The sequence below is a fragment of the Ammospiza nelsoni genome, chromosome 17 (genome assembly GCF_027579445.1).
Source record: "Ammospiza nelsoni isolate bAmmNel1 chromosome 17, bAmmNel1.pri, whole genome shotgun sequence".
NCBI classification, from domain to species: domain Eukaryota; kingdom Metazoa; phylum Chordata; class Aves; order Passeriformes; family Passerellidae; genus Ammospiza; species Ammospiza nelsoni.
Genome location: NC_080649.1, coordinates 5,054,827 through 5,082,658, shown reverse-complemented (window position 1 = coordinate 5,082,658; position 27,832 = coordinate 5,054,827). Strand labels below are relative to the sequence as shown.

The 27,832-nt window shown below is 47.7% G+C and overlaps 1 protein-coding gene across 2 annotated transcripts; it reads right to left on the bottom strand.

Moving 5' to 3' along the window:
- Window positions 1–27,759, bottom strand: INTS1 (integrator complex subunit 1). 2 transcript variants are annotated; one of them, XM_059484180.1, is made up of 47 exons: window positions 27,613–27,759; window positions 27,210–27,500; window positions 26,440–26,636; window positions 26,087–26,224; window positions 25,334–25,493; window positions 24,862–24,967; window positions 24,413–24,599; window positions 24,138–24,283; window positions 23,694–23,835; window positions 23,178–23,354; window positions 22,823–22,931; window positions 22,102–22,222; window positions 21,377–21,454; window positions 20,726–20,883; window positions 19,463–19,559; window positions 18,993–19,084; window positions 18,608–18,668; window positions 18,028–18,225; window positions 17,617–17,746; window positions 17,225–17,404; window positions 16,984–17,133; window positions 16,303–16,482; window positions 16,011–16,115; window positions 15,137–15,304; window positions 14,720–14,831; window positions 14,235–14,396; window positions 13,359–13,505; window positions 12,866–12,964; window positions 12,373–12,497; window positions 11,398–11,682; window positions 10,653–10,812; window positions 9,901–10,041; window positions 9,346–9,520; window positions 9,139–9,262; window positions 8,490–8,608; window positions 7,426–7,513; window positions 6,596–6,822; window positions 5,482–5,605; window positions 4,869–5,002; window positions 4,308–4,500; window positions 3,920–4,047; window positions 3,349–3,461; window positions 2,675–2,788; window positions 1,760–1,830; window positions 1,169–1,260; window positions 945–1,054; window positions 1–558 (listed from the first exon to the last, which is right to left on the bottom strand). In XM_059484180.1, the coding sequence occupies exons 1-47, from the start codon at window positions 27,668–27,670 to the stop codon at window positions 443–445; spliced, it is 6,588 nt and encodes a 2,195-aa protein (XP_059340163.1). In that variant the 5' UTR covers window positions 27,671–27,759; the 3' UTR covers window positions 1–442. The 2 variants fall into 2 exon arrangements, with proteins under 2 accessions (XP_059340163.1, XP_059340164.1); XM_059484181.1 differs by having other exon boundaries at window positions 14,235–14,393.
- Window positions 27,760–27,832: the final 73 nt, after the last annotated feature.

The window sequence follows — 27,832 nt, the reverse complement described above, 5'->3', positions numbered from 1 at the left end:
ACCAAAGTGGTCTCTCCCCCTGCACAAATCTGCATGTTCTCTCCAGCACAGAGAGTGCAGACACTTCCATTGCAAGGGCCATCACTCACTCCCTTCTGCTCTCCCAGCAGGTCTACCTTCTTGGAGAGACAAAAAACCCCAAACAACAAACCAACAGCCACTGCCCCAAGACTCCAAGAAGGAAGTGGTCCCTGTTTGGCACAATGTTTAGGAGATTTTTCTCCCACAATAATGGCATCTTAGCCAGGCAGATTGATCCTTGCCCTTTTCTGATCTTCAGTCAGCACCTTCTTCTTTTCCAGCACAGTCTGGCCTGCCACATCACCTCTTTGATCCTCCAGCACATGAGTTGCAATACACTGTTTTTCTTAAAGGGCTGTAATGCAGCTGATGAATCCATTAAATTAATTCCTCTGGAAGTGGAACTCCCAGAACCACATGTTCATATCATGGCCTCCATGTGCAGAATCTTCAAGGCCTCTGAGATTTGAGAGCTGGTGTCAATCTGGCCGTACATGCCCACCAGGAAGGCTCTGTGCAGCAGCACTGCTGCATGTTCTGGAAAGGGAAAAGGAAAGGCAGAGTGAGGACTGGCCCCAGGGCTCCTTGTGCAAGAGCAATCCACCAACAACTACTGGCTGAGCATTTGCAGCTGTATGAGAAATTTCCCCTTTCATAAGAATTTGGAACAATCCCCCCTCTAACTGCTCTGTGGGTTTGTGATCATGTGAGAGGTCACAACTCAGAGAAAACCACAAGGGAGCAAATCTGCTTCAAGGAAGCCCCCCTTGTCTCTATGCCAAATCTCCTTTGTGAAGCTCAGCCCAAAGCTACTGCTGGTATTGACAGCCTGGTCTAAGCAACAGCAATTCCAAGGAGCACAGCACCCCAGCTTTGACCCTTGTGATGCAACCATGGCCCAAAGGGGGCTGATCTCCAGGTACCTTGGCAAAGGAGGGTGTACTCAGGCAGGTTCCTCAGCGCTGTCTGCACCACCTCGAAGTCTCGGCTGCCCAGGCAGTACATGTAGGTGGGCAGGAAATCTGCAGCAATGCTGGGAGGGAAACATGACAGGGTCAGTACATGCATGTGGGCAGGAAATCCACAGCAAACGGGGTCAGTGGAGCCCCAGCTCAGGCAGCACAGCCTCAGGTGCAGTGGTGCTCACCTGGGGTTGTTCTGGATGGAGCGCAGAGCCAGGCTGAAGGCCAGGTTTCGGCAGGAATCCTCCGATGAACTCATCAGCTTCTGCAGGTTTGTCTGAAAGATGGACAAATGTGGATCACAGGGCCATTCAGGGAGCACAAACTCCTCAGACTGGCATTACTCCCCTCCACACCAATCCAGCCCAACACAAATCCAGCAGGTACTGGCTGACCCCAGAAATCCCTCTTAGTAAGACAGATTATCCTGGTTTTGAATACTTTAAAGCACCCTTCTGTAATCTTATTTCATGTGGGACAGCTGAGTTTTCCCTAGTTTCCAGCTTATTCAACAGAGCTGTTCTGTTCTCTCCTTGCCCTGGGAAGAGGACAGAGGTTTAATTCTTCCTCTGACATACAGCAGATGATAGTTGAGGCAGTATGCAGTGGAGGGAAATACTGTCTGCCCTCAGCAGGGCTAACTGAGGACACTTTTCTCCTAAGGTGCTGCAACAACCACCCAAAAAACAGAGGAAGGGTAGGGCTTCAGCTGGCTGTGCAACAGAATCTGGTGAAAAGAATCTCTTCCAGCTCCAGTCTGAGACACTAATACTCACAGCAAAAAAGGCAAGAATTTCTGGCCTCCGTCTGGACATCTCATCAATGTCTGTCAGCACCTCCAGGATGTCTGGGAGAAGACACAGCTTGAAAAGGTGACTGAAATTCACAGATCCAGCAAAGAATCTTTTCTTTTTCCCCACAAAACAAATCTCCCAAGCCATCAAGTTTCCCCACTTTCACACAGAGGTAGTGTAACGAAGGCAGTTCTTCAGAAAGGAGGAGACCAGGGATGTGCCAGATCAACACATCCCAAGCTGCCCAGGCAGAAGGAATACAAGGAGTGAGAGGTTTCAGTTTCAGAACACCTTCTTCTGTAAATAAAGACCTTCAGAGTGTCTCTTTAAAAAACAGGGTACAGGCAGAACTTTTTTTGTCCTATTCTACCTTGGAAGGAAAACTGTCACAACTTAGGTATGAACACAGGACACTTCTAATTGCAGAAGACCTTTGGAGATTATTGTTCCCATATGCCAGATTAACATGGTTTTCTTCCATGAAGGCCATTTGGGGATTTCTAGTAAATCCTGCTTCTCATCAGTTTGGTATTTCATTCCTATCAGCACTTCGTGGCTTAAACTGCAGCATTCCTTGATTTACTCATACTATCTCCCAAAATACTTGAAGATCCTTGAAGAGCCTCAAAGGGGCCATCAAATGGCCCAGAAGGGCCAATCTCAAATGGCCTAGAAGGGCCACTGAAGTACTGCTGAGCTAAGTGATAACAAAATCATAGGAAGCCTCTGTCACAGAATCACAGGAGGCTATGGACAAGTTAATCCAAAAATGGAACAACATCTCAACTGCTGGTGCAAGACTGAAACAGGAAACCAGACTGCTGCTGACAGATAAGTGACAAGGCTGACAAATGTCTGTATTTGCCCTGTGTCTTTGCACAGCAGGGCCTCACTCACCCTCCACTGTCTGGCCTCTGGAGAGCCTCTTCATGTATGGAGCCATTTCAGCTGGTGTGAGGGGAGTGAAGAGGGACACGCTGACCAGGGGGAGAGAGCCAGCAGCTGCTTCTTCTGGGGAGAGAGAGAGAGAGCAGGGCACTCCTGAGAGCCTCTGGACTGGCCAGGATTCCCCAGCAGTGCAGTGGTGTATCAGGAGCCACCAGCAATGCTGAGATACAATTGTCTCACACTGCCTCTAATCTCACTGCACCTCCTGTAACCCCCTCAGCTGACACTGAGGAGGAAGCTTTGCAAGCTCTTTTAATGCTGAATAATTTTCTCCATGCAAGCTGTGCAAGCTGTCAACAGTGGAAGAATGGATGTACCCTTAGAGTCCCCCCAACAGGTCAATCCTTAAGTGTGGATTAAAAGGGCAAAATCCACAACCAGGAAACTCACCCTTGTTAAGAGCTGTTCTGCTCCAGTACTGATACAACTGGCAGGAAAACAAATTAACCCATCCCAAATACTGGTTCCCAACTGCTGAGCATACAAGTGCCATTCTCCACTCTAAACACATTGAGCTGTTATAAGAACAAGCACAGTATACACCCCACAAAAAAACCCACTTATTTTCCAAAGCAGAGTGCAGGTTTACCAGCTGAAATAACTCTTCTCCCACCCAGACTCACCATCCTTCTCTTCATCAGAGCCCCTGTCCAAGATGCCACTCTTACTAGGGAGACTCAGCCCAGCCAGGAGGGACTTCAGCATTGCCAGGTCACTGTTGTCTGAGGACAGGTCACTGGGAAGAAAAAGTGGTGCGTTTGGCTTTCAATAGCAATAAGGGCATGAGCACAGATATGCACACTGAAACAAAGAGCTTCTCAGAAGCAGAAACAATTCCTTTCTTCATAACTGGAACTCAAATCTATTTCCCCCACATATCTGTAGGTGGGACCCTGCAGCCACTGCTCTAGGGAAAGACTCTCCAGCTGCCTCTATGAAAGGTTGCAGGGCACTATAATACCTCAATATAACATTTAGGCCATAATGTGAGTTAAACTCATTATGTGACTTCCTTGGGCTCAGTTTTCACCTATAAAGAAGAGATATGCTGCTCATTTCAGTGGTGACTTAAGGGAGCTAAGGGTAAAAAATGCCATATTAGCAGCTACTCTGTCATATCCTCTTGCTGTCTTGTGTCTGATTAGCTCCTGGCAATGTGACTGTGCATGGGCTAACAGGCATAAGGAAGCTTACTGGAGTGGATCCGAGTGCTTCTGCAGGAAGGAGACAGCTGCCTGGGCATTGCACGTGATGTACTTGTGGATAAACTGCACAAACTTGCTGATGAAGGCAGCCAGGTGCCGGGAGGATTTTCTGTAGTTCTGGGAAAGGATAAAAAAGGTGAGAGTTAACCAAAAAACAGCAGCAATGCACTGCCCCATCCTGCACCTCTGGGTACCAGGGAGCAGTTTCTTGATCTGCTGCCTCCTCTTCAAGCTCTCCAAGGTACTTAATGCACTTTTTTGTTCTTAGGCATTTAGGAAGGCTTTCCCCTCAAATGAGAAGCAGCAAGGTTGGCCCTGTGTTACAGGAGCTTCCCCATCTAGTGGCCAGCAGCCGGCACAGGGAGGGATTTTCCTACCAGCAGCAGACGGATGAAGGACAGGAGACAGTCCCAGAGTGCCGCCTGGTGCTCGTTCTGGAACACCTGTGGTTGGAGCAGCTCCAGGATGCCCAGGACATGGATGAAGAAGGTCAAGTGGTTCTGCTGCCTGAATTCCTGGAAATTGAGGTGAACGCGGCCGTGCAGCAGTGCTGCAATCATTGGCAAGTGCCTGAAACACCAAACAAGAAAATCTAGGCCTAGATCTTTCAAAGGTACATGTTACCTCAGTTCCTGGAAGGCAAAATCCCTTATCCTCTCTCAGAGTTCTTGTCTTGATCCCTGTATAGACAGATTCAGCATGCCCCATTTCCCACCCATACTCTGTTCCCTTGTCTCCAATTCCAAGATTATTTCCTGACAGACACAAAGTGTTGCCTCACTGTAAAAGATGTCACTTTGCTGCCTTTTCTCCTGACTTCTGTCCATGAAGGTGAACTCTGTCACCACCACTGTGACTGCTGCCAGTTTGTTCCCTTTCTAGGACAAGGGTGGATGCTTTTCAACAAGCCCCAGAGACACACAGGGAGAGAGAGGTACCTGAGGAGGAGGATGGGATGAGCCACAGCCAGCTTCCTGCAGGCCATATTGGCATCCCACACGCGGCTTTCGGAGGACTTGGAGTCACTGGTGTCTGCGAGGAGGTTAATGAATCTGTGAACCAGGGCATCGAGCTGCAAGAAAAATAATGAGCAAACTGGTAAGAAGTTTAATGTACAAACCAGTCCCTAGCTCTCCAGCAGTGTTTCCCAATTCCTTTCCAGCTACACAGGGGGGTTAACAGAAATTATTTTCAGGTAGAATCTGTGAGCAGATGCAGTGTTTCAGCTGGCATGGGATCTGAAGTCCACAGTCCCTACAGACATCAAAGCAGGATCAGATGCCCGCACACTTGTGTCTTACAGAAGCCTTTGGCACACAGAAGCTTGTGGAGCTTATACTATTTTATAGAAGGACACTGCAAAACAAACCACACCAGAACTCTCTTCTCTGGAGAGTGCAGGCAGGGATGGGGTAACAAAAAAGCAAAATAAAGAAACCAAAGTCACCCAGGAAGCTTTTGCCAGCCCTCACCTTCTAAACTGGGCATCAAGGTAGAATCCATTGTGCATACACACAACTGAAAGGGGCCTTCCTATGCCTCTAACTTTACCTTGCAAGTGCTGCTGTCTCTGGCTCCTTCACTGGTAAGAAGCATCTCAGGCATAGGCACCAGGAGCTCAGGTAGTTGCAGGTATATCTGCAGGAGAAGGTCCTGGCAGCATTTCCCCACAGAGCTAAAAGAGAAAGGGAGAGGTCAGCCACTGGACACTACATTAGTTCAAGCAGCAAACACCCCAGACCCATCAGATTAGTAACAAACAGCCTTCCTGCATGTGGCAAACAGAGCATGTGAAAACAAAGACATCAATAATCTCAACCAGTGTTTTTTAAGTCTTTGCTTCTTTTGAACAGCTCAAATCATCCACTTTCCACACACATCCATCCACAGTCTATGGGGATCCACCAGGAGGCCATTTGGAGTTAGAAAACTGCAGTTCACAGGGCATAGGAGAAGAAAGCTCTGCTTACATCTCCAGTGCAGAGTTCCTGCATGTGGTACTCACAGTCAGCCCCATCCCAACTGGAAAATAAGTCAAACCCACAACTATTCAGACTAACCAGCATGTTCTCTACACACCTGAAACCCCTGGAGATCCCTGGCACAGTCTGTACCAGGAGGCAGTAGGAAGAAACAGTCATTCAGAATCTTTCCTAATATCACCATAAGCAAGGTTGAATTAGGTCAGCTCCTTTCACTGCCACAAAAACATCATCTTCCTGTTCTTTCCACAGTCTTAAAATAGCTGTTAGGAAATAATTTGGTCTCCATTCAGCTTTCAAAGCAAGTCAGAAGCAGGATGTATTACAAGCAGTGACTCAAGGGATGAGTAGACAAGAAATCCCACGTTAGGAACTAGTAATCAAAAATAACCACTGCCTTAAAGAATGAAAGAAAAAACCCCAAGCATGTCAAGAATTTCATTCTGAAGTCCTAAAAGCAAGAAGGCCCTTAAATTTCACTTTTGAAGTCAGCTTCCTGGGCTGAGTACCACTTAAAACCACTTGTTATTTCCCCAGACCTTGGGAGGATAGTGTGCATTTTCATACAGGCTCTGGAACATGATATTCTTAATGAAGACATACTGGCAAGTCTCAGCATTACTGCCTGCCTGTGCCCAAGAACTACAATTCCAGCAGACAATGCTCCTCATTTGCACCCTCACCTGCTTCCCCACTGCTGGATGCAGTTGGTCAAATATTCTGTTACTTTCTTGATGTTCTCAAGGTCTCCATGAGAACAACTGAGCAGCAACGGCAGTCGGGACTGGATGAGTGTGCAGGAGGCCTCGTCAGTGTTCTGGTATCTGGTCTCTGCTTCAGCCAGGATCAGCTCCACCATGCTGATCAGTTCTGATGCCTTCAGGTGGAGCACAAATTCCTCACGGCGCTTCTGTAAGGCAAGAGAACACCCCAAATTATTCCACACCAAATCCCAAGAGCCTTAGCTCCTTCTAGTCACACCTTCCCTGACTGGAATGGAACATCTCAGAACCAGACTTAAGAATGGCTCCATATCTAGAGCTCTGAAAGAATCACAACCCCAAATAAAATCTCTTTACCCCTCCTCTACTTCTTCATTTACTTCCATCTTAGATGTGATGGGTCAGAAAGCATAATTCAGTCACCAAACCAAAGAAATTCTGTGGAGAAGAGACACAGCCTCCTTTTCTTTGTAAAATGGCAATTATCCCATGCTGAGTTTTAGCTTGCTTGCCACTCTCTTGTGCCTTTACCAGATATTGTGGCAACTGCTGCAGGGCAAATGCCAAGTGGGCAAACTTTATGTGTTCCTATCAGCTTTCTGGACTCTAAACTGCCACTGTCACATGGAACAGCAGAGCAACCAAGTAATCAGCTGAGGTACAAGCAGCAAACTTGGCACACTGCACCTGAATCACTCCAGCCACCTCCTGGCCATGGAAAAATCAGGCACTGTGAAAACATTGCCTCTCACTCCATCCAGACAGAAATCTTGGAAGAGCTGAACCAATACCTGAGGAGTTCTCTGGTCCCTTCCCTGCCAGATCCGAGGAATGTGAATACAGGCCCACAAGAAATCCAAGGATGCAGTTGGGTCAAACCTGCCAGAAGACAAAAGAAGACAGATTTGCAATTAGAGTCAACACAACCCTCAGGCAGCACACAAACACATGGAAGCATCACTAAACATGAAGAGTGCTGTGAAGAAAGAAACATCTGCAAATGTAAAAATAGGACCTATTAAGTCCCAAGAAGGAGGTTGGTTCTGTCCCCAGATTATGACTAAATAGTTGTTGCAGTAAGCACAGCACAGGGTACAGAACAGAACAAATGGCATTCAGCAAGTGTGGGGGCTACAGGGAGCCTTACACCAAGGCCAGGAGCTGGTCATCAACACAAACAGTTGGTACAATCAGACCAATGACCTTACTGTCCCTATCACAGCAGTTACCTTGAACTGAGAAAGTAATTTAATTTTGAGCAAGAAATTAAGAAAAAATAATAAACTGAAGTACTACCAGTTTTAGAAGTATTGCTGTTATTAGTTTTTAGCATGTCCTGGTCCATAACTGTAACAATACTACAACTGGAACTTCAGTATTTGAAAGCTGTGTACAGAAGATCAGAGCTAGGGCTGCTGCAGAGATCAAAACTGGGAGGCTGATGTAATGAAAGGGTTAGAAAAAAGACTTGAAATGGAGTTTAGTACAACCAAAATATCCATCAGAGCCTGCCCAGGTACAGAGACAGCCCCCAGTTTGCTATCCAAGCCATCCTGCAAACCCTGTGTTCATAAGCACTACTAACAAGGGCAATGCAAGATGGATTACCCACAATTAGCACTTCCTGTTTAGAACACAGCCAAATCTTTATGTGCTGCTTCCATCAAACAGTAGGTAATATTTACATCAAGGTACACAAATCAGCAGGACTGAAATCTGCATCCTTCTCACAAAGTCTATTTCTGGCTGACTTACATCTCCTGGCAGTCACATCATGAACATGGCAGGTCTTGTTCTCTTTCAGACAGACAGAGTTGCCCAACTCAATCCCTTGGCTAGGCCAAACAAGACTCACCTCTGCTCCCTGTTCCTGCCAAGCAGAAGCCTGATGCACTGGTGCAGTGTGGTCCAGCTGGACTGGTGAGTGAGGAGAGCCAGGAGGTACGGGCGGAAGGAGGGCACCTGGGACCCTGCCTGGAAGCACCAAGAGAGAAAGAGATGCAATGAACAGGTCCTGGCAGCAGGGTGGCTGTAGGACATGCCATGTGTATTGCAGAAGGATGATAGTCCAGGAGGGCAGACAACACAGACAGCATGAGGATGTAGGGCAGCACTTTCTAGAGAACATAGTATCAGATGTGAAATTCAGTTTCAGATTTAACTTTGGCATGGCACTTTGGGCAAGCTATTGATCTGTCTGCAAAAATACCAATGAAAACACAGCTGGCTGGGTTGTTATGGGACTGTGCTGTGTCTGCAAAGCACTTTGAAGTCCTTAAAAGAACATAACTGAGGAAATATAAAGCTAAAAGGAAACATAAGCCCTGCGCTGACAAATGTGAGCCTTGCACACAACTGTCCTCCTAGTCAGCCTGTACTGCTTTGCAACTCCAACAGTAACCTGTGGCAAAACATAAAAATAGCCCTTGCCCTGTTTCCAGGTGCAGGTCAGTACCCCAGAAAGTTGTTTCAGCACAGCAATCCCTCTGCACAACAACTCTTACTTTGCTCCAGGAGAACAGTAGCTTCTGCTGTAGATCAGGGCAGCTGCTGATGACCTCTGGGTCTAACATCTCCAGCCAGTCATTGAGAAGGCCAGAGGCAGGCCCTGGCCAAGCTGATTCAGCACTGTGGACAAAGCAAGACCAGTGTCACTGGTGATACCATGCATCCAGACCTACCTGTGAATTCCCATCATTGCCTTGGCTCACCTGCAACTCTCCACTTCCTTCTTTACTGGGGTTTCTTCCTTGTCCTGAAGCAACAAGGAGCACACCACAGCAATTGGTTTCATGGCAGGACACTTGGTCTCAACAGAAGCTGAGAAGAGGACAGTCAGGAGCTCCTCCAGGTATGGAGAGTGGGTTTCAATCAGACCTTGAAGGACTAGAAGAAGGAGAAAGATGCCACTCATTAACTCCAGGATGTGGTGAAAGGTATGGAACCTTGCAAGTATTATTCCTGATAGCCAGGCTCAGTGAGGAAGAGGGAAGACATTTTTATCTGGGATAGTAGGCTTCCATTTCTTTTTGTTAGTGGAAACCAACAGTTTGCTCACAGACTTAATCCAAGCCCCAGATCATAGTTTATAAACCCACATACAGTGGGGAAAGGAGGTGATACAAGACAGGCCCAAGCTTAGATCAGTTCACATTTTCTGATCCAGGAGACAGCAGATTCCCACAGCCTGCACACTAGGCACTGCCTTGCTGGGCTAGAAGTTCAAGCTGCTGCTGCAAAGAAGGAGAGCACAAGGACATCCATACCTTTGCTATTGAGCTCTGGCTCCACATTACACTTCTCTCCTGATTTCAGGGTTGCAATGATGGCACAGACCGTGGAGCTGATCAAGTCCGGGTCACGACGGAAAGAAAGAGCTTCTGTGAGGTGCAGGAATCCACCTCTAACTGTAACAAAATCACAGCACTGGCATCACAGGGACAAGCCAGCCCCCACATCAGACTTCCCTCCCACAGATTCCCCATGTGGCTCCAGGGCACAACTACTCAAACATACAAATACACATTCTACTGCCACTTATGGCCACCAGAACCCTTGACAGCTCTCCTGCATGTTACAGGGACATGTGGCTAAGAAGAAGCTCTGTAACCACAAACCCATTTCCATGCCCAAGCTCTTCGTTAGATTCCTGCTCCCAAGGGATGGCAGATGATAAACAACTCTATAAGTCATGATGTGACCTAGTTCCAGAGGCATTCCTGCATGCTCATCTACCAAAACTACAATTCACATGGAATTCCTGGCCTGAGGAATTGTAAGTTTTCCCTGAGAGATCTGCTGTGCTTTGATGCTACCAGCTGTCAACTGTAAGCCCCCAGAGCTAAGACACGGTTCACAGCCTCAAAGAGCTTCTGCAGCACAATGTGCTACTTTTGTAACTCCTTATGACACCTGTCTAAAAGGCTTCCCACAACGCTTCCTGCTCCAGGTGCAGTTTTGTCTCTTTCTTGCCCCACTTTGTCCCCTCTGAGTCCCATAAGCTGCCCAGTGCCAGTACCATCACTGATCCTGTGCCTTGAGGAGTATTGCACAGCAAAGGCCTTCAGCTGAGCTCGCAGGGGACCATCTTCCACAGCAGGGTTCTCCAGCCACTGCAGCATCTGCATGAGCACTTTGAAGAAGAGCGAGGAGAAGGCAGTGTCCTGTGGCATGGCGCGCTGGGAAGAAATTCTTTACAGTTAGGGTGGTGAGGCATTGGCAGAGGTTGCCCAGAGGTTCTGGACTCCCCATCCCCGGAAGTGTTCAAAGCCAGGTAGGATGGGTTTGGAGCAACTTGGTCTAGTGAAAGGTGCCCTTGCCCATGGCAGGGAATTGGAGCTAGGTGATCTTTAAGGTGCCTTCCAACCCAAGCCATTTTATGACTCTATGAATTAGACTTCAGCTCTCAAACTATCTGCAAATGCCCTGGCTTGCAAGACATGTCCAACACTACAGAACAGCACAGACTACAGATCCCAAAACCAGCAGAGACCTACAGCTGTAAATCCAAAAAACAGTTACCAGGCTGGGTAAGGTGCACCAACTCTGCAGGTAATCTCAGTAGTGCCAGCCTAATGCCACCAGCCTGCATCCAGATACCCACAGCCAGGCAACCTGAGCTGAGCATTACAAAGTGTGCACACAGCAGAGCACATGCCCTGCAGATTTCCCATTTCTCTCTCACCCCTCTGTACGAAATGCTCCCAAACAGATTCCCCATTTCTCCCTCACTCCTCTGTATGAAATGCTCCCAAGGCACTCACGTGGTACTGGTAGAGCTGGCGCATGAGTGGGCAGGAGATGAAGTGGTGGCGGTGCATGGCCATGGCCAGGGCGCCGCCGTGTGCGGAGTTGAGCAGCGCAGCCACGGCCTGCAGCAGCCGCGCTGTGACCCCGCTGGCTGTGACCCCACTGGCTGTGACCCCACTCTCTGGCACGGCCCCTTGGCGGATGTGGGCCAGCTCCTGCCCCAGTGACTGCTGCAGAGCCAGGGCCAGCGGCCGCAGGCTGGAGTTCTGCCATCGCAGGTCCGGGGTCAGTGGGAAGAGCTGGGGAGATACAACAAGGAGTAATTTATGACTGACAATGAAAGGATTGCATGAACACCCTGAGGCTGAGGAATGATTTATCTTGTACAGTTATACTGACTGTAGGCTAACAGGAACCTTCTGATACAGCTTCTTCTATATTCTAGTGCCTGGCACATGAACATAAGCAGCATCTCTGCAACCCCAACACGATTATCCACGCTGACACTGCAGGGGAATCCTACTACCCAAACACCAACAACTGACTTGGCCAATTAATTCCCTGTAGGCTCCTCCTGGAGTCAATGGAGGGAGGGAAGTTCTGTAAGCAGACAAGCCAGAGTACAAATGCTGTTTGCACACAGCTTTGTTGCCAGGGCCCTGTGAGCATTTCACAAATCCCGCATCCACTGCTGAGAGGAAAGGCACTATGCACAGAACAAACAAGGTGCAGAGACAGCAACATGCTAGTAGGTACTGACAGTACCAGGCATGATCAAAAGCCACATCACGTTCCAGCTACAAGAGAAAATTCCTGCCAGTATCAACTCCATCAGGCTGTAATGGCACAGCCTCATTGCATCAGGGTTTCCATATTTATTGCCTGCAAACACTGCAGGATGAGGAGTCACAAGATGCAAGTATGAGAGAAATGGATTTTGTAAAGCTGCTGCAGGGAAGCAGCTACTCAGCTGGAGGTTATGACAGTACCTGCAGTAAGATGCCTGCCAGATCATCTTCTGGGCCCAGCACACGGACCTGGCTCAAGGCCCGGATCCGACTCTGACTTTGGGAGTTTTCAGGACTGGATTTTGACCTTGCAGTCTCAGCGCTGTCTGCAAGAGGAATAAAAGGAAAGAAAGGAAAATGCTGTTATGGTAGATAGCATCTGGAGCCCCAACACTAGATCACCTTCAGCTTTACAGTCTCTAACTACTGAGGAATTCAGCAGCTTTTCTCTTCATTCCAAGCAAGACCTACTTTTCTATATGACTCAGAAAAACTCACTGTAATAAACTCCAAAAATACTGGAATTTTTCTCTTTGCCAGAAGCAAAAAAGCAAAGGACTGGTGTCTAACTGTAGCTTGCTGGTTCATTACAACACGCCTGCTTTTTAAGACATCTCTGCCTGTTCCTCCCAACAGCAACAAAGGAGGAAAGTTTGGAAGATGACTTTGACATTTAGGTAATCCTGGCCAGTACCTCGGCGGGCTGGTAAGGAGGCAGTAAGCAGGGAGTGGAAAGTCTGGCCTCCTGTTGCTCCTCTCTCATGTTGAACCTCCACAAGATGAGCCATGTAGTCTGAAAAAAGGAGGAAATAAGAACACATCATCATCTTTCCCTCTTCATTAAAGCAGGACAGAATTGGCTGTTTGTACAGCCCCCACAGACAAGAGAATCTGCTGTTCCCATAGACTTTGTAAACATGATGCCTTGAAAGCTTTGTTTCTTTTACAAAATACCTTCCAAAGTACTTTTTGACTCTGTACATTCCAATCCAAAAAATCCTCCTCTATTTTGGGAAATACAGCCAAGGGCCACCCAGGTGTTGACAGTGACAACAAGCTGCCAAAGCAGCCTGTGCACAAAGTTTGCTGAACTAGCTTGGATTTTTCCAAGAAAGTCACAGGAGATACTCATGGAAACAGTTCAAGAAAAAGTTAAATGCCTAGTCAGCCTCCTCTGCAGCTCTTACTTTTGTCCATGATGTTCTGCTCCAGCGTTTGTGGGTCATGAGATACTGCCTGATCCAGGTACTGCAGAAGTTTGCTCATGCTGGAAACTGGGATTCCAAAGGACTGAACAAAGAGCAGCAGCTGCTGTGGCTCCAGGTCCTGCAGGGCTGCAATAGACAAACACTGAGTCCTCAGACCTCCGAACTGTCCATGGAGGGTCATCTTTATTACCTATCTTTATGCTTTTGTCTGTGACACATTAATGACAGAGCTGCAGAGAGCCTAAAGCCAGAACTCTGACAGCTGCCTACTATATTTTCTTTCCTCTGCAAATCATTGCTGCCTTATTGCATCTTCCAGTTAATTCACTCACTGGCTAATCTGATCTTCTGTTTAATTTTATTAGAACTTCAGTAATGCAATCATTCGTATTAAAAAATAACTTCCACCCTATCTCTTGATGGCTGCAGGCAGGAATTATTGAATAATTCAATCACTGGCTATAGACAGCTGTCATTTAATTAGTAAAATGGGATGAAAGCTCTGAATACCAAGAAGAAAGAGAGCACTGATGAGTGGTACAAAGACCAGAATAACCAGAGGTTTAGCTTACATCCTCTAGGCACAGCTTTCCACAGTGCTGTGCCTATTGTCTGGTGACTGCATAGCTTGAATTGAATTGTTGTAAAAGAGATGGGACTTCAATTCAGAGTCTCCCATTCCTTTAAAATACACAGAAAGGGGAATATCCATTCAGACTCACTCCCCTACTTTAAAAGTAACATGGCTATGTTCAAAGGCATCCAAACAGGATGGCTGGGCACACTTGAGCAAGGAAGCCTCTCCCTTTCCTTTCAGCAGGGTTTGAAACACCAACAGACACGGCCCAGGCTCACCTGCATCCACGAGCCGCGGGACCTCGGAGCGGATCATGCGCAGCTTCAGCCAGTCCGGGAGCAGCAGGGCCTCCTCGGAGGTGTCAACCAGGAAAGCAGTAGGGAGGGGCTTCTTCTCAGGGAACCATATATCCAGTAAGGTGTAAAAATCACCATCCCCTGCTTAAGAGTGGATAAAAAGTTATTTCCCATGTTTGCAAGCACCTAGAATGCCCTGCTCCTCTCTGTCAATACACCAGAACACAGCATTGTTTTGGCATTTCCTGCTGTCTGCAGAAAGCAAAAAGAAAAATAAATAAGCCTGCAAATCCTTCACTCCTTGCAGCAATATTCTGATAAATCTTACAGCTACAAACATGTACTGCAAGGGTCAAGCCTGGGAATAGGATTAACACCAGTCTGACCTGTTAGGAGACAGCAGATAGAGAAAAGCCAACTTGTATTGACCATTACCCCAAAAAAAACCATGAGCATACTTCACAGACCTTGAGGTGGCCCCAGTGTCAGGAGAATAACCATGGCATGGACCACAAGGATGTGCATGGTGGCTGTTTCCCCACTAGTCCAGCGAAGGAACACCTGGTCCTGGGACTCCGACTGGAAAAAGGCAGGATAAGACAGGATGAGCAAAGGTGGGGAGAGAAAGGAGAAGATAAGAATGGACAGATTTAGTCAGACCATAGTTCCCAACATCTCCAACAGTGGATATACTTGGGGAAAAGTTAAAAAGGCATTTTACAAACACACAGGCTTAGCTCTTATCCTATGTCACAATCCGATTATTTTCAAATCAGGGAATTCTTGGGCTGGACTTGGTCTATTCAAATTGAGTAACCCATTAAGAGCTTCTGTTAACCTGGCCAGTGCCTGTGAGCTGCTGGGGCAGGGCAGGAGGCACTCACCCAGCTGTACACCTCCTCGCCCTCCTTGCTCTGCCGCATGCGCTTGATGTAGCGCGAGAAGATGGAGAGCAGAGCCACGAGCACTGCATCTGACTCAGCACTGTAGGACAGCTTGGAGAACAGGTGGGACATGATGGTGGAGCGCTCCACGATCAGTCGGGCGACATCCTGCAGGGAGAAAACATCCAGGAGGTGTTCACTGCAAAGCACAGCCAGGCCCCACTGCTTCACTGCATTGTGTTCTCCATTCCCATCATCAGCCCCGTACACACCACTCTGGAGATCAGCTTGTGGAGTCAAGAGTAGAATTGACACAGGAGGAAAAAGGCTGGTGCTTTGCATGCATCTTTGCATGCCTCAGTGGAGCACAGATGCATTCTGATGCACCCCACTACAAAATAAGCCTTCACATAGCTTTACTCTGAAGAAAAAGATCTCCTGACCTAATCATTCAATCTCCCCCGTGTATCCAAACAGAGGCACTATCAGCACATAAGTCTTAAAAGCAACAAAAAAAAAGTACCCAGGGAGAAAAAAGAAAAAAAAAATTATTAAAAAAAATATCACCAAAAGCTTTTCTAAAAAGAAAAAAATTCACACAAACAAATCAACCCAGAAATCTAGTTTTGGTTATAGGGGAGTACATATCCCACCACTGAAGTTCCTGACTTCCCATTCTCTCCCCAGACACATATGACTGCAGGTTTGGCACCTGTTTATTTATGAAACACTGCCAGGTGCCCATGCACAGACACAAACATGCAGTTGTCAGAGTAACACACTCCCCAAAACTCATCCTGGTGGTACAGCAGGTCCCATGCCTACCACTCTCCTGGAACATGCCATGTGTCCCCCACACAATCCCTCCTCTCACCAGAGCAAGGTCGTTGTGCTGTCCCTGCTCCTCCACTGGGGCATGCTGGGAGAGGTACACCAGGTAAGCACTGATGGTTTGGGGATCTGTCTCCATGTGGATGGCCTGGAATGAGAATTCTTTTCATTAGAAATCAGGATTTAATGAAAACAAGCACCAGCATAAACAAAATTCTTCTGCAAGCACATAAACATGCCAATATCACAGCCAGATCCAGTTTGTTTAGATCTGTTTCAGCACTAGTAGAAAAAGAACAAGCCTGACACTCCTCCCTTCAGCTGCTTGCACCCACCTGCTGCAAGGCCAGAGCTGTCGTGGCTCTCACACTGTCAAACAGTGGCAGCCTTGGGAGGTCTCTCAGCAGCCACTGATATCCCTGCAGCAGCTCAGAATCACCAGAGTCTTCTTCCATGGGGTGATCCTTCTCCTCCCCATCCCGCATTCCTCCTTCCGACAGCACCAACGACAGGCCCTGCAAAGTCACACACATACAGCTGTTGCATATGAAGCCACAGCTGGACTGCTAGGTTCATACTAGTGAATGTAACAGAAACATGCTTCAAACACCACAGAACAATCCAAATGCAGCACACAACAGGTTTCATCTCATATAATGAGTTTTCTTGACAGATACCCTGCTTGAAGTTTCAGTCTGAGCACCAGGCACTCACTCACAAACAACAGCCTCTGCCAATTACTCCACAGGGCACACAATCTCCTGAGCATACACCTGAACTCCACGGGAAACACAGTAAAATCCAGCTTTATCTTCAGTACAACTTAGCTGTTGAACAATAACTTCTGAGCAGCAGGGAGCAGAAGTGTATTTGGTGGGGTTTGGAGATTGAGACAAGTCACTAAAGGAGGATGACATGGAACAATTTCACTCTGCTGGCTCTGCACTCAAGATAACCTAGGGCTCTGCCCTGGGGTTTAGACAGACCCCAGTCAAGATGATTTCCATTCTGCTCACCTTCATGGCCAGGACCCTGGAAGCCACCTGGGAGGAGCTCAGGCGCCGCAGGAAGTAGTCAAGCACCTCACAGGTTGTCTGTTCATCTGCTTTGGGTCCCAACAGCAAGTCTTGCAAACGTCCAAGCAACTGCCTTTGTTTCTGTTGTCTCTGTGAAGTGATAAGTTGGTCTGTCCAGTGAAATCAAATCTGGGATGCGCAGAAATTAGCTAGCAGAAGGGATCCCCAAGAGAATGCTCACCTGGCGTTTCTTGGCACGCTGGTCCTTACTCTCACCCTCCTCTTCTTCTTCACCTGAGGTTGATTCATCAGCAGCATCATGAAGCAGGAACTCACAAAGACACTGCACAGGCAGGACATCCAAGGAGCCCTCACTGGACTGAACCAGATCTGCCAGCCATGGCATTGACTGTGATGAGGCCTGGGAAGGATGAGAGTAACAAGGTCAGCAGATCATAGATCATAGATCAGATAGAACATAGATCATAGAACGCAGATCACAGATCAGAGCAGCACACCGATCATTTAATTCCTGAGCAGTAAACCACCTTCCCCTGAATCTCACTCAGCTTCCTTTTGCCCCCACTCTGCTCAAGTTTCAGAGGCAAAGGATCCAGTCCCACCACAGCCCACCTGTCTCTGGATGATGTTGAGCAGAAAGTCAGGATGGCGACTGCGACACAGAAGGTGGCCCAGGCGAAGAGACTGGTTCAGGCTTTTCACCTGCTCCAGGACATGTGGTGGAGGTCTGCGAGGGGGGCCCCTGCCACAGAAACAGCAAGTTACAGCCTGGCAGACCTTCACTCTGATGTGAGCACGATCAGTCAGTTCTGTAGTGCATGAGGGGTTTATAAAAAGGTGGCAGGCAGGTTGCAACCAGATGATCTTCCAACCAAAACCATTCTATGATTCTGTGATCCCATGGGCTACCACACCACAGGGTTCTTCTTCCCCACATCAAGCACCCTGTGGAGGAGCAGGGTTTCCTGCTAGTGCTGTTAACTAGGATTTCATAAAGGTACTAGAATGCAGAAGGCTACTTACTGAGGGTCCAGACTTGTCAGCTGGGACAGCAAGAGGCTGCTGCTCTCTGTAATTGTTTGTTTTGTGGATGCAGCTGCCAGATGACCCTCAAATGCAAGAATCTCCTGTTTTTCTCTCTGGGAGATTTGAAGTTCACGATTAATCATCTCTGTGCGTGTCTCCTCATCCGTCAAGGTACATTGAGGATAGGAATAATTACTGAGAAAAAAGAGTTTGAAAAAGGAAATTGTTATTTTGTTCTATTCAAAATTCATGAACCACAGTCAGAAAGAACACAGGACCTCAGCTCTGATAGACAACATAGAAAAAACCAAGTAGTTCCTCAGTGGAACCAGGAGACTGAGACCTTCTCAGCAAGGCACAGCAGTCATTCCCCTCCCTCTTTTTCTCAGCTTTATTCCCTTGCTTATAATATTTTTGTCAAGGGAAGGCTTTTTTCCCACTCCAACTGCAGTGTTGATGCCAGTTTATTTTACACAAGTCCCACTGGAAAGGAAGGAGTTGCATGGCACAAACTTAATTCAGAAATGTGTGTTTTCAGTGGTCTGTTTGACATACATAGGGATTTAACCATACTAACTTGGTCATGACCATTTCCATGAGCATCTTTAGAGAGGGGTACTCCTCCCATGCAGCCAGACCTGCAGCAGAGAAGAGAACAATAAGGAATACAGGAAAAAAATAGAGCCTTTAAATATACTCTAACACATTGCAAGGTGGGGAAACACAAGCTCACTTGAGAACAGCTCATAACACTCAGAGCACAAACAAGGTAACTCCAGCCACATGCTGGTCCAAATCCCATCTGCACACATTTTTCAGCCACAGGGGATACACAGTTATTTAAGTGCAGTTACCTCACCAACCCAGCACAGGCCTTGCACACAAGCAACCAGACTTCTGCAGAAAGTATCTTGGCCAATTTTTGCAGCAGAACTGGCATCCTGAGAAATGTCCAAACTCACCAATATTTTCAGGATTGAATGCAGCCACTACTAGCAGGAGAGGCCAGGCTTTCCAGTAGAGAGTAGAAATAGCTAGATTTGGAGGCTGGTACCTACAAAAGCCACCAACAGAAATAAGTGGACAAGTTTGATTCCTTAGCCCATCTCAAGTCTGCTTTTCCCCTTAATCATGCACTGTTTAGATTCATTCAGTTCAGTGCTTTTCCCAACAAAGAGACACCCACACCCACACAAAAATCCTTCCAGCTCAGCTGAAGATTTCTAGGGCAGAAAGTCAGTGCTTGCAGACCAAAGTACATTCCATGACTCAGGTCTTGATTGCTCCTTAACATGACCCTGAAAATCCTTGTCATTTTGTTAGGACAAATTTTAATACAGAAAAGCATCTTAAAATCTGTGTACTGGAAATGTTAGTCACAAGGTGAAAGTGAGCTAGATCACAGCAAGATTATCTATGTGATAAGTCTTACCCTGGAGGTAGCTGGATATTCTCTGGATGGTGGTAAGTGCACAGATTTAAGACTGCATCGATCAGCTGGATTCTTTCTACCCTCAGGACCTCAACATCTGGAGGAGAAGAAAAGACTGAACAAGTTATTGACCTGTCTACCTGCCTGAAAGTCCTTCAAGAAAAGCAGCACAGTGTAAAAAAATTTTACTTCAAGCAACTATGTTATTGTGGGCTTGCTCTTGTGATATTACAAAAACTAAAAATCAACATTTAAAGAGCAACAACACTTAAAAATCCTATAAGTCAATATATAAGGATATGGAGCTTTTCAGCAGCAATCTGGTTTAAATTCTTAAGGGTACTTTTTTCCCAAATGCATCCAGTATGATACTTGTAACTTTTTCAGAACTTGGATACACTCCTTCAGGTAAGCAACAAATCTGCTCAGAACTTCTGGGGCTCAGAAGAACTAGAAATGAATTTCAACTTTGCTGCAAGTTTCAGATTCACTCTAATTCTGAGTTTTCCAGGATATGAAATGGTGCAGGATTTAAAATCCTATATGAGAGGCTGGACACATTGTGAAAGGATACTGAACAGCAATAAAACAAGCAAAGTCTAAATCCTTCCACAAGCCCTCTTTGCCATTAATCAGTCAGCAGTAAGAGCATGTAAGATGCTTTAGAACCAAACTCTGACAACACTCTCAATTCTGCCACAAACATACACAGCTCAGCTGAATGGATGTATTTACCAGCAATGCAGGAATTTAGACAAATGCTAAATGAATTCATAAAAGGAGTAAGAGTAAAGATTGCTTTTGTAACTGCTGTTCTGTAAGTGTCCCAATAATGGACTTGAGAAGAGGATACAATTGGTTAATTAATTTAACTTCCAATCCTTCCATTTTTGCATAGCCTACAAATTTCATTTTACAGTATGTACAAAGGACAAAATTGAATTTTAAAATGCTGACTCAAAACTCTGGGTGGTTGTTCACATTCCTTCATTCTCCACACAACCAATAATTTCCCAAACACTCCACGATACAAAATTAGCAACAGAGAGAAACAGTAAGAAAAAATAAGAAGCTCCTCTAGTGAGAAAGCAACAGCAGCCCAGCTGGCTTTGAGCCAAATGTTTAGCCATCACGACTAAAATATGCTTTAAGTGATGCAAAGGCTCTTTGGTAGGTGGTAGGAGCTGTCTCAGCCCTGGGTGGCAATAGGAGGATGTGGAGACAGAAGCCAGCACTTGCTGGTGGGAGCCTGTGCAGCCTCACCATCTGCTTGCACAGCTGCAGCCCTCTTCACCAAGTGGTCGGCGAGCTCCATGGCATCAGCAGGGCCCAGGGGCAGGTCCCGCGACAGCCCGATCACCAGGATGCGCATCAGCGTGTCCTCCAGGATGGGCACCTCCGAGCACAGCCGCAGGAAGAAGCTGCAGGGGACACCAGACATCAATCACCCTGCACAGCAGCCTCCTGGAACCCTCCAGGGACCTTACAACGTATCTGAGCAGAAGATACATCACAGCCTCTTTCCCTGATCTCCAGCTCCAAATGCAACTATTTGAAACAAATTATTATCTGAGTATCACCTGCAGTGCCTTCTATGCTTCAGCCCCCTTGAGTCTGAGCTCCCTCACCTTACCCCAGTTACCCACACACTGTGGGGCTGCTCTCCTTACACTACAGCGTCAAGATACAGAACAGCTTGGCACAGGGAACAGGAATGAAGGAGGAAGAGGAACAGATGGAGAGTGGAACAACACCCCCCAGTTTTATGGCAGTGTAACAGATGAAGAAAATCTGAGCACAGTTCCAAGCCTTTCCAACACAGAGCTATATAAGAATCACCAGAAAACACCCATTCCTCTGCCTCCAGCTAGAGCAGCTCCCCCTGCACCTACCACAGGAAGGGCAGGCACTCACTTGCGGTCACTCTCGGGGGGCCAGTTGTCCCATTTGTAGTAGGTTTCTGGCTGCTCTGTGAAGAGCACCTTGTGGAGGCTGTAGAGGTGAAGAGCACAGTAAACATCATCTGTGAGGCTTAAGAACACATACAACAGTCCAGTCTCCCTCAAATCCTGCTAAAGCTTCCCAACCTGCACATGAAGGAGCACTCTCAGGTAAGTGAGTCTAGCAACAGTAACAACATGATTCAGAATAGAGAGGACTGTGCAATCAACATGGGCTGGGGGCTTTTATAATAACTTTCAGTAACCTGTCTTGCTTACTAAAAATTCTGGCTTGAACTGTCTCAGTAATACCTTGTGTCAAGACCCCAGGATATCATCTGTTCTCCAGAAGACAGAACTATCTGTGGAGCCCTCAGCAACAGAGCCTTAAAAAGTATGTCAAATTAAAAAAAAAAAAAAAAACCAAGGAGTCCACAGGGAATTTGTTTGGTCAGATAGTTAAAAATCCCCTACTGAGTGGGCCTAAACATAAATCAGAAATATTTTCCATTATCATATATTTCTGGTATGAGAATGCACCTGAAGGAGTTTCAGAGAGGGAGACAGTCCCTGCTAAAACTGTTTCTACTCCCTGTCTGAAAATGGGAGAGAAATCTAACTAAACCCTGCTTTCATAATATATGAAAAGTGTTGGGGAAGGGACTGGTTATGCACAGACATGACCAGGCTGACTCTCACCAGTGCACATAGTCCTTTGGAGCCAGCTTGCTGATAGATGGAACAACTGTATGCAGCCACCAGACAGCATCACGCTGGATAGCAGCAATCTGGTTCTGGAAAGAGCGCAGCACTTCCAGGTCTGAAAAACATTCAGGGCACAAAATACACACATGGGCCTCATCAGAAGTGTGGTGGTTTCAAGACAGTAAACAGGACTCTGAGGCATCAATAGCAAATCACAGAATCACAGAATGGTTTGAGTTGGAAGGAACCTTGAAGATCATCTTGTTCCAATTCCTGCACCACACCTTCCACTACAGAAGGGGAACCAGAGGAGTGTATGAGAAGGACTTGAGTCCCCCAGCTCTGGCAGAACATGTTCTTTGCTTTCTGCAGTAAAACCCCCAACACAAAGCACAGATGGATTAGTTCTGTGAGAAGAAGGCACGTGGGCAGTCATGTCAGTGCCACACCAAAGGTTTGTCTTCCCAGCCCCTTAATCCTTACAGCTACCCCTTCAGGCCTGAGGCCCCTCCACCCACAGCTCCCTCTCTCCAGCCTCTCAGCCACTGCTTCCATAGATACAAGAAGCACTGGCCATGCAAATGCCACATCCCCAATCTCTACCAGCCCCAGGATGGCAGCAGGCTCCCAACCCTAGCTGATGTTCCACCAACACCAGGGGCAGATATCTACTAAAATGTTCATCCTCAGAGAGAACCTAGTTTCTTCTGCTTACTCTTTTTCTCTCCTTTGTCCCAAGCAATTCCAGCCTCCTTCACCTGGGCTGTGATACCAAGCATCATGGAGACAGCTAGCAGGTCGGTTATGTGAATGACAAACCGCTCCTTAAAATAGAAAAGGAAAAAAAAAAGAGTTGAATAGCAACAGCCAGAGCTGCCTTCTGGAAGTGTTTTGTCATCAAAAAGGATGAACGTGGATGTTTGGAAATGAGATATGGGAGTGCTGCTATGAGACACACAAATAGTGACTCACACACCAAAGAGCAAAAGGAAGAATGGCCAGGAAAGCAGACACAGGAGAGCTCAGGGCACCTCTGGCACATCCAGCAGCACAGGGGTGGGGAATGGTACCTTGAACTCCATCTCTGCATACAGGGCCTCCTTCCTTTCCTGCATGAGACCCAGGCAGAAGGCCTGGAAGTTGATCTCATGCTTTGTCTGCTTGATGATCTCTCTCAGCAGAGCCCGTGAAGCTCGCAGGTAATCGTCCTTGGTGGTCAGCAGGTCCTGGAACACCATGGCCAGGTACTGGGGCCACACAGAGAGAAAACGTTCAGTGCACTGTAATGGGTCTGCATCCACAACATGAAGAGACACAAGGAAACCATGCTGGACGTATCCTGTCCTTCAGACCCCTGGGCAGCTGTAATAATGTTTCTCTCATGAAACTGCATTATCATCCAGAATGTGGGAGTTAGAAAATGCCCATTTATGTTTATTCCTAGCAAGAATAATTATATAATTTCAAAATAGTATGATACAGATCAGACAGCTGTCTGTGAAAAGATTCATCTGGGCCTTGAAACAACTAAATCTGTCAGGTGGGGTTCTGGTGTAACCATCAGTCATCCAAGACACTGCACCTACCTTTGGAGCTTGCTCTGAGCTGTGCTGAAGCACAGTATACAGGATCTGCATGTTGTTGGGATTTCTTGCATTTGACAGTTCATTGAAAATCACAAACTTAATGGTGGTGCCCAGGTTATCCCTGTGTGCATTCAGCAGCTCCCTGCAAGGGAAGACCAGGGACACCTGAATTGACATTTCATTGCAGCTGGACACATTCTTTTCATTTGTCCTTGAAGTATTTAGCACACAGAAGTGAAAAGGATAGAACAGCACATATCAAAGGACAATATCAAAGGACTACTGAAAGATTTCTAGGACAGTGAAATTCATTTAAATGAACACAAGACACTCTGTGCCCCAAGCTGATATTTAAAACCACTGTGCAGCGACATTGAGACTGTCAAGTCCCTGGGCATGTCTCCCACAGTGCTCTCCCTTCCTGTCACAGACCCAGTCACTCACCTGACACACAGCATGTAGTGGTTGAGAAGGACTTTTGGCTTGAGACGAATTTTGATCAGGTTGGAGATAACTTCCATGTCCTCTGAGCTGTGGGTGTTACAGTTCATACACACTGACATCAGCAAGTCCTGAGCTGGCTTGGTCAACTGCAGAAAAAGAGCAGAAAGACTTCAACCACTCACCATTACAGACCAGAAACATAACTGGAGTACAGCAAGCAGCCCTCCTGGCTGGATTGCAGACCAGGGCTGTGCTCCAGCAGCTCCTCTCCTCACCTTTGGGTTCTGCAGCCACATCTCCAGCCTCTGCACAGCCATCTGGCGCACCTCTTTGTAGCCACAGGTGGCTGTCAGCAGGCGCAGCAGGTTCCTGGAGACGTTGTCCATGGGCTGCCGCCGGTTCAGCTGGTCCCGGAGCATGTCCAGCACATATTCCTCCACACTCTCTGCAAGGTCTTCATACCTGGGACACACAAACTGAACTTTACTCATTTCCACAAAAGACAGTCCAGAGATCAGCACTCTTGTTTGTGGTACAACTTGCAAACCAAGAAAATCCCCTCTTTTCTCTTGGCACCAGTTTTATCTTTATCAACATCCCCCAGCAAATGCCACAGGAGCACAGAGAAGGAGCTTCCTGCCACAGCTCTGCAGGTGGGTGAGCACAGACACATCTACAGACACACCTGCACACAACTGTGTCAGGAGAGGAAGAGGCACTGTACCTGGGCATGAGCTGGCCCGCCTGCTCCGGGCTCATTTTCTCCTCTGCAATCAGCAGCTCACTCTGGCTGTCCTCCTCCTCTGTCATGGAAGGGTGTGGGCTACTCCCTAAGAGAGACCAGGACACAGCACACCCCATGAGACAACTCCTCTCCCTACAGGTCAATCACTGGACACAGCACACAACTCCTCTTCTTAGAGATCAATCACTTGTGCTCTGGTTTGTTCAGCTTCTTTCAGGGATCCCTTTCGGCAGGACCACAGCTTCTCACACTGCATCCCATATAAGCCTATTTTTAACTACCCTCAAACATCCCCTGGGCATGAGAGAGACCCATAAAGGAGAAAAGCAATGCCTGGAACTCAAAGCCTGGTCTGTATGACTCCATCTAAACTATTCTCACAAGTCAATAAGCACTGCAGGCTCTGTCCTCTCCCTAAACCTTTACTCCAGGTTCCCAAACATCTTCTTACCAGCACTAAGGTCCCCTCCACTACGTCCAACTTCTCCATGCAAGAGCATGGTCTTAGGAGGCATCTTGGTGTTAAAAGCTGTCTGGATGTTATCCACAAATGTCTTGCAGTGAGGGCTGTCCACCCAGATGCGCTCCCCAAGGGAGTCCTCGATGTACACCTGCAGCAGGGAGCACAACCCATTTCCATGGGGTTAATTAAGGAGTATATGTGAGTTTTTATGGATTTCTAATGTACAGAGTAGGAAACTAATATAACCAGTGCGTGAATGAAAACCAGACCAGATTATCATAAAAGAGCAAAAATTTATACCACCACATCCCAAGCTCTACTGGGCACCTTCTGAAGGAACACTTTACAACAACTTCTGCCATCAAAATATACAAGCTGGTCAGCTCAGTCTTTTCAAGTTAAAGGGCTTTTTTAACCCCTACACACCAAAGAGAAAGCAAGGAGTCTCTGCAACACTTACATCAATACAGACTCTCAAAGACATCTCAGAGATAAGGCAACAGAAGACAATGGAGGCTACATTCCAGAAACCCATGGAGATTTTTCCTTACAAGGATGGGTCCAGACTCCAATTTCAGCCTCCTCCAGCTGCATTCCCACAGTGGACTAGAGGACACTAGCCACCCCCTTCCCTGCATCTGTAATAAATCCCATGATGCTCTCCTACTCCAACAAATCCACATTTCCCAAATCAGTCTGCCCATCACTGCCTCAGTCCAGAAGCCCCCTCAGCTCACCAACCTTGACAAAGATCTCTGGCCAGTTCTCATCCTCTTCATAAGCTGCCATGAGAAGGTTGCATGCCAAGACAGACACAAGACTGTTCCCTTTGGCTTTGAAATTGATGGAGGCATCTCTTCGGAGTAGGCTGCACAGTGCCTGGAATAACATCCACAAAAAATAAAATGATAAACAAGTCATCTATTGAGAAAGCATGCGGAGAAGCTGCAGAAAGAGAAATACAAATTGCAGCAGCTTGCCACAGAGCTCTGGTATTTACAAAGCCATGCAGACCATGCTCTGGCCTGAGAGAAAGTACAAGTCTGCTCACAGTTTGGCAAGAATGATCAGTCAGTGACTTTGTGAATCCTCACCTCGATAACCCCTTCAGTGGCAAATATGTTGGGTTTGATTTTTGCCAGGTACATGAGACTCAGGTAGAGAGTGGTGTCAGGTTTGGCTCTGTTCATCTTCAGCTGCTTCACAGCTCCACACAGCACCCCCTCAATACGGTCATCGTTGCCTTCTGCCTCTGCTGCCTCAATCTCATCCAGCAGCACCGTGGGGACGACTGCAACCACCAACACACAGGCATCAGCATTTACCCTCACACCAAATGACCACCCTGAGGTGCTGCAGGACCAGTCACAAGGGACAGCAAAGCACTGACCAGCTCACTTTTAGCCCCTGCAACAGTTTTTCCCTACTCAATTGCCATTAAAAGTTGTGTTTCACAACTGATAATACCCCTTGTTTTTCCATGCTAGCACACTCCTCTGCAAATGTATCCAATATCAGAAATGGATACATTTGGACAATTGAAATGGACAATTCAAAGGCAACATCCAGACCCAGAGTTTGCTAAAGAGGTATGTGAATAACACACTACAATCCAGACTTTGAGATCTCCTCAAGGGTGTATTTTGCATACAGCTACTAAACAGCTGTCAGACAGAATGAACACAATCCAATGCCAACAGAAGAGAAAGCCTTGACTTCAGCCCCATATCCAGGGCAGGAAACCCTCGAGGACAGCACATAATTGCAGCGCGGGCTTCCAGAACGACTCCTGGGATGAGACTCCAGAGCAAGGAGAAGTTTCCCCGAGGTCTCCGTGTGACAGCAGGAGCGCAGCGAGGCTCACCTTCGATGGGGATGACAGACGGCTCCTTGATGGAGGGCGAGATGGCTCTTTTCTCCGCCACGGCCGCCTCTGCCAGGCGTCCCAGGGCGCTGAGGGGCGGCGTGGAGGAGAGCTTGGGCCGCTTGGTGAGCCCGGGCAGCCCCGCCGGGCCCGCCAAGGCGGCGGCCGCGTCCCGCTTGCGCTCCGAGGGCAGCCCGGGCGGCGCCGGCTTCAGCAGCGTCACGGCGGCCTTGCCCTCGCCGCTCTGCCCCTTGGAGCCCAGCGCGATGAAATCTCCGGGCGGCGGGTGAGCTGCGAGGGGAGAGACGGCGACAGTGAACGACAATGAGGGACAGCAACAGTGAGGGACAGTGAGCGACAACCACAGTGAGGGACAGAGCCCGGCCGGCCCCGCGGGACTCACCGGAGGGCTTGGGCACGGCGCTGGGCCGCCGCACGGCCGCCGCCTTCGGCCGGTTCATGGCGCCGCCGAGCACCGGCTCAGCACCGGACCGAGAGACAGCCGGGACGGACAGACAGACACCAGGGACCGAGAGCCGGGACCGACCGACGGCCGCGGCCGCACGGAACCGGAATCGCCGCCGCAGCGGCACCGCCCGGCCCGCCCCGCCGGGCAGCGCCGT

What these genes read in the sequence shown, in the direction of transcription:
- INTS1 (XM_059484180.1), bottom strand. Translation starts at nt 27,670, where the DNA reads ATGAACCGGCCGAAGGCGGCGGCCGTGCGGCGGCCCAGCGCCGTGCCC. An exon ending in GTCTGTCATCCCCATCGAAG is followed by an intron (nt 26,637 to 27,209) that starts GTGAGCCTCGCT and finishes TGGTGGTTGCAG; the next exon opens with TCGTCCCCACGGTGCTGCTG. An exon ending in TGGAGGGGACCTTAGTGCTG is followed by an intron (nt 24,968 to 25,333) that starts GTAAGAAGATGT and finishes GGTCTCTCTTAG; the next exon opens with GGAGTAGCCCACACCCTTCC.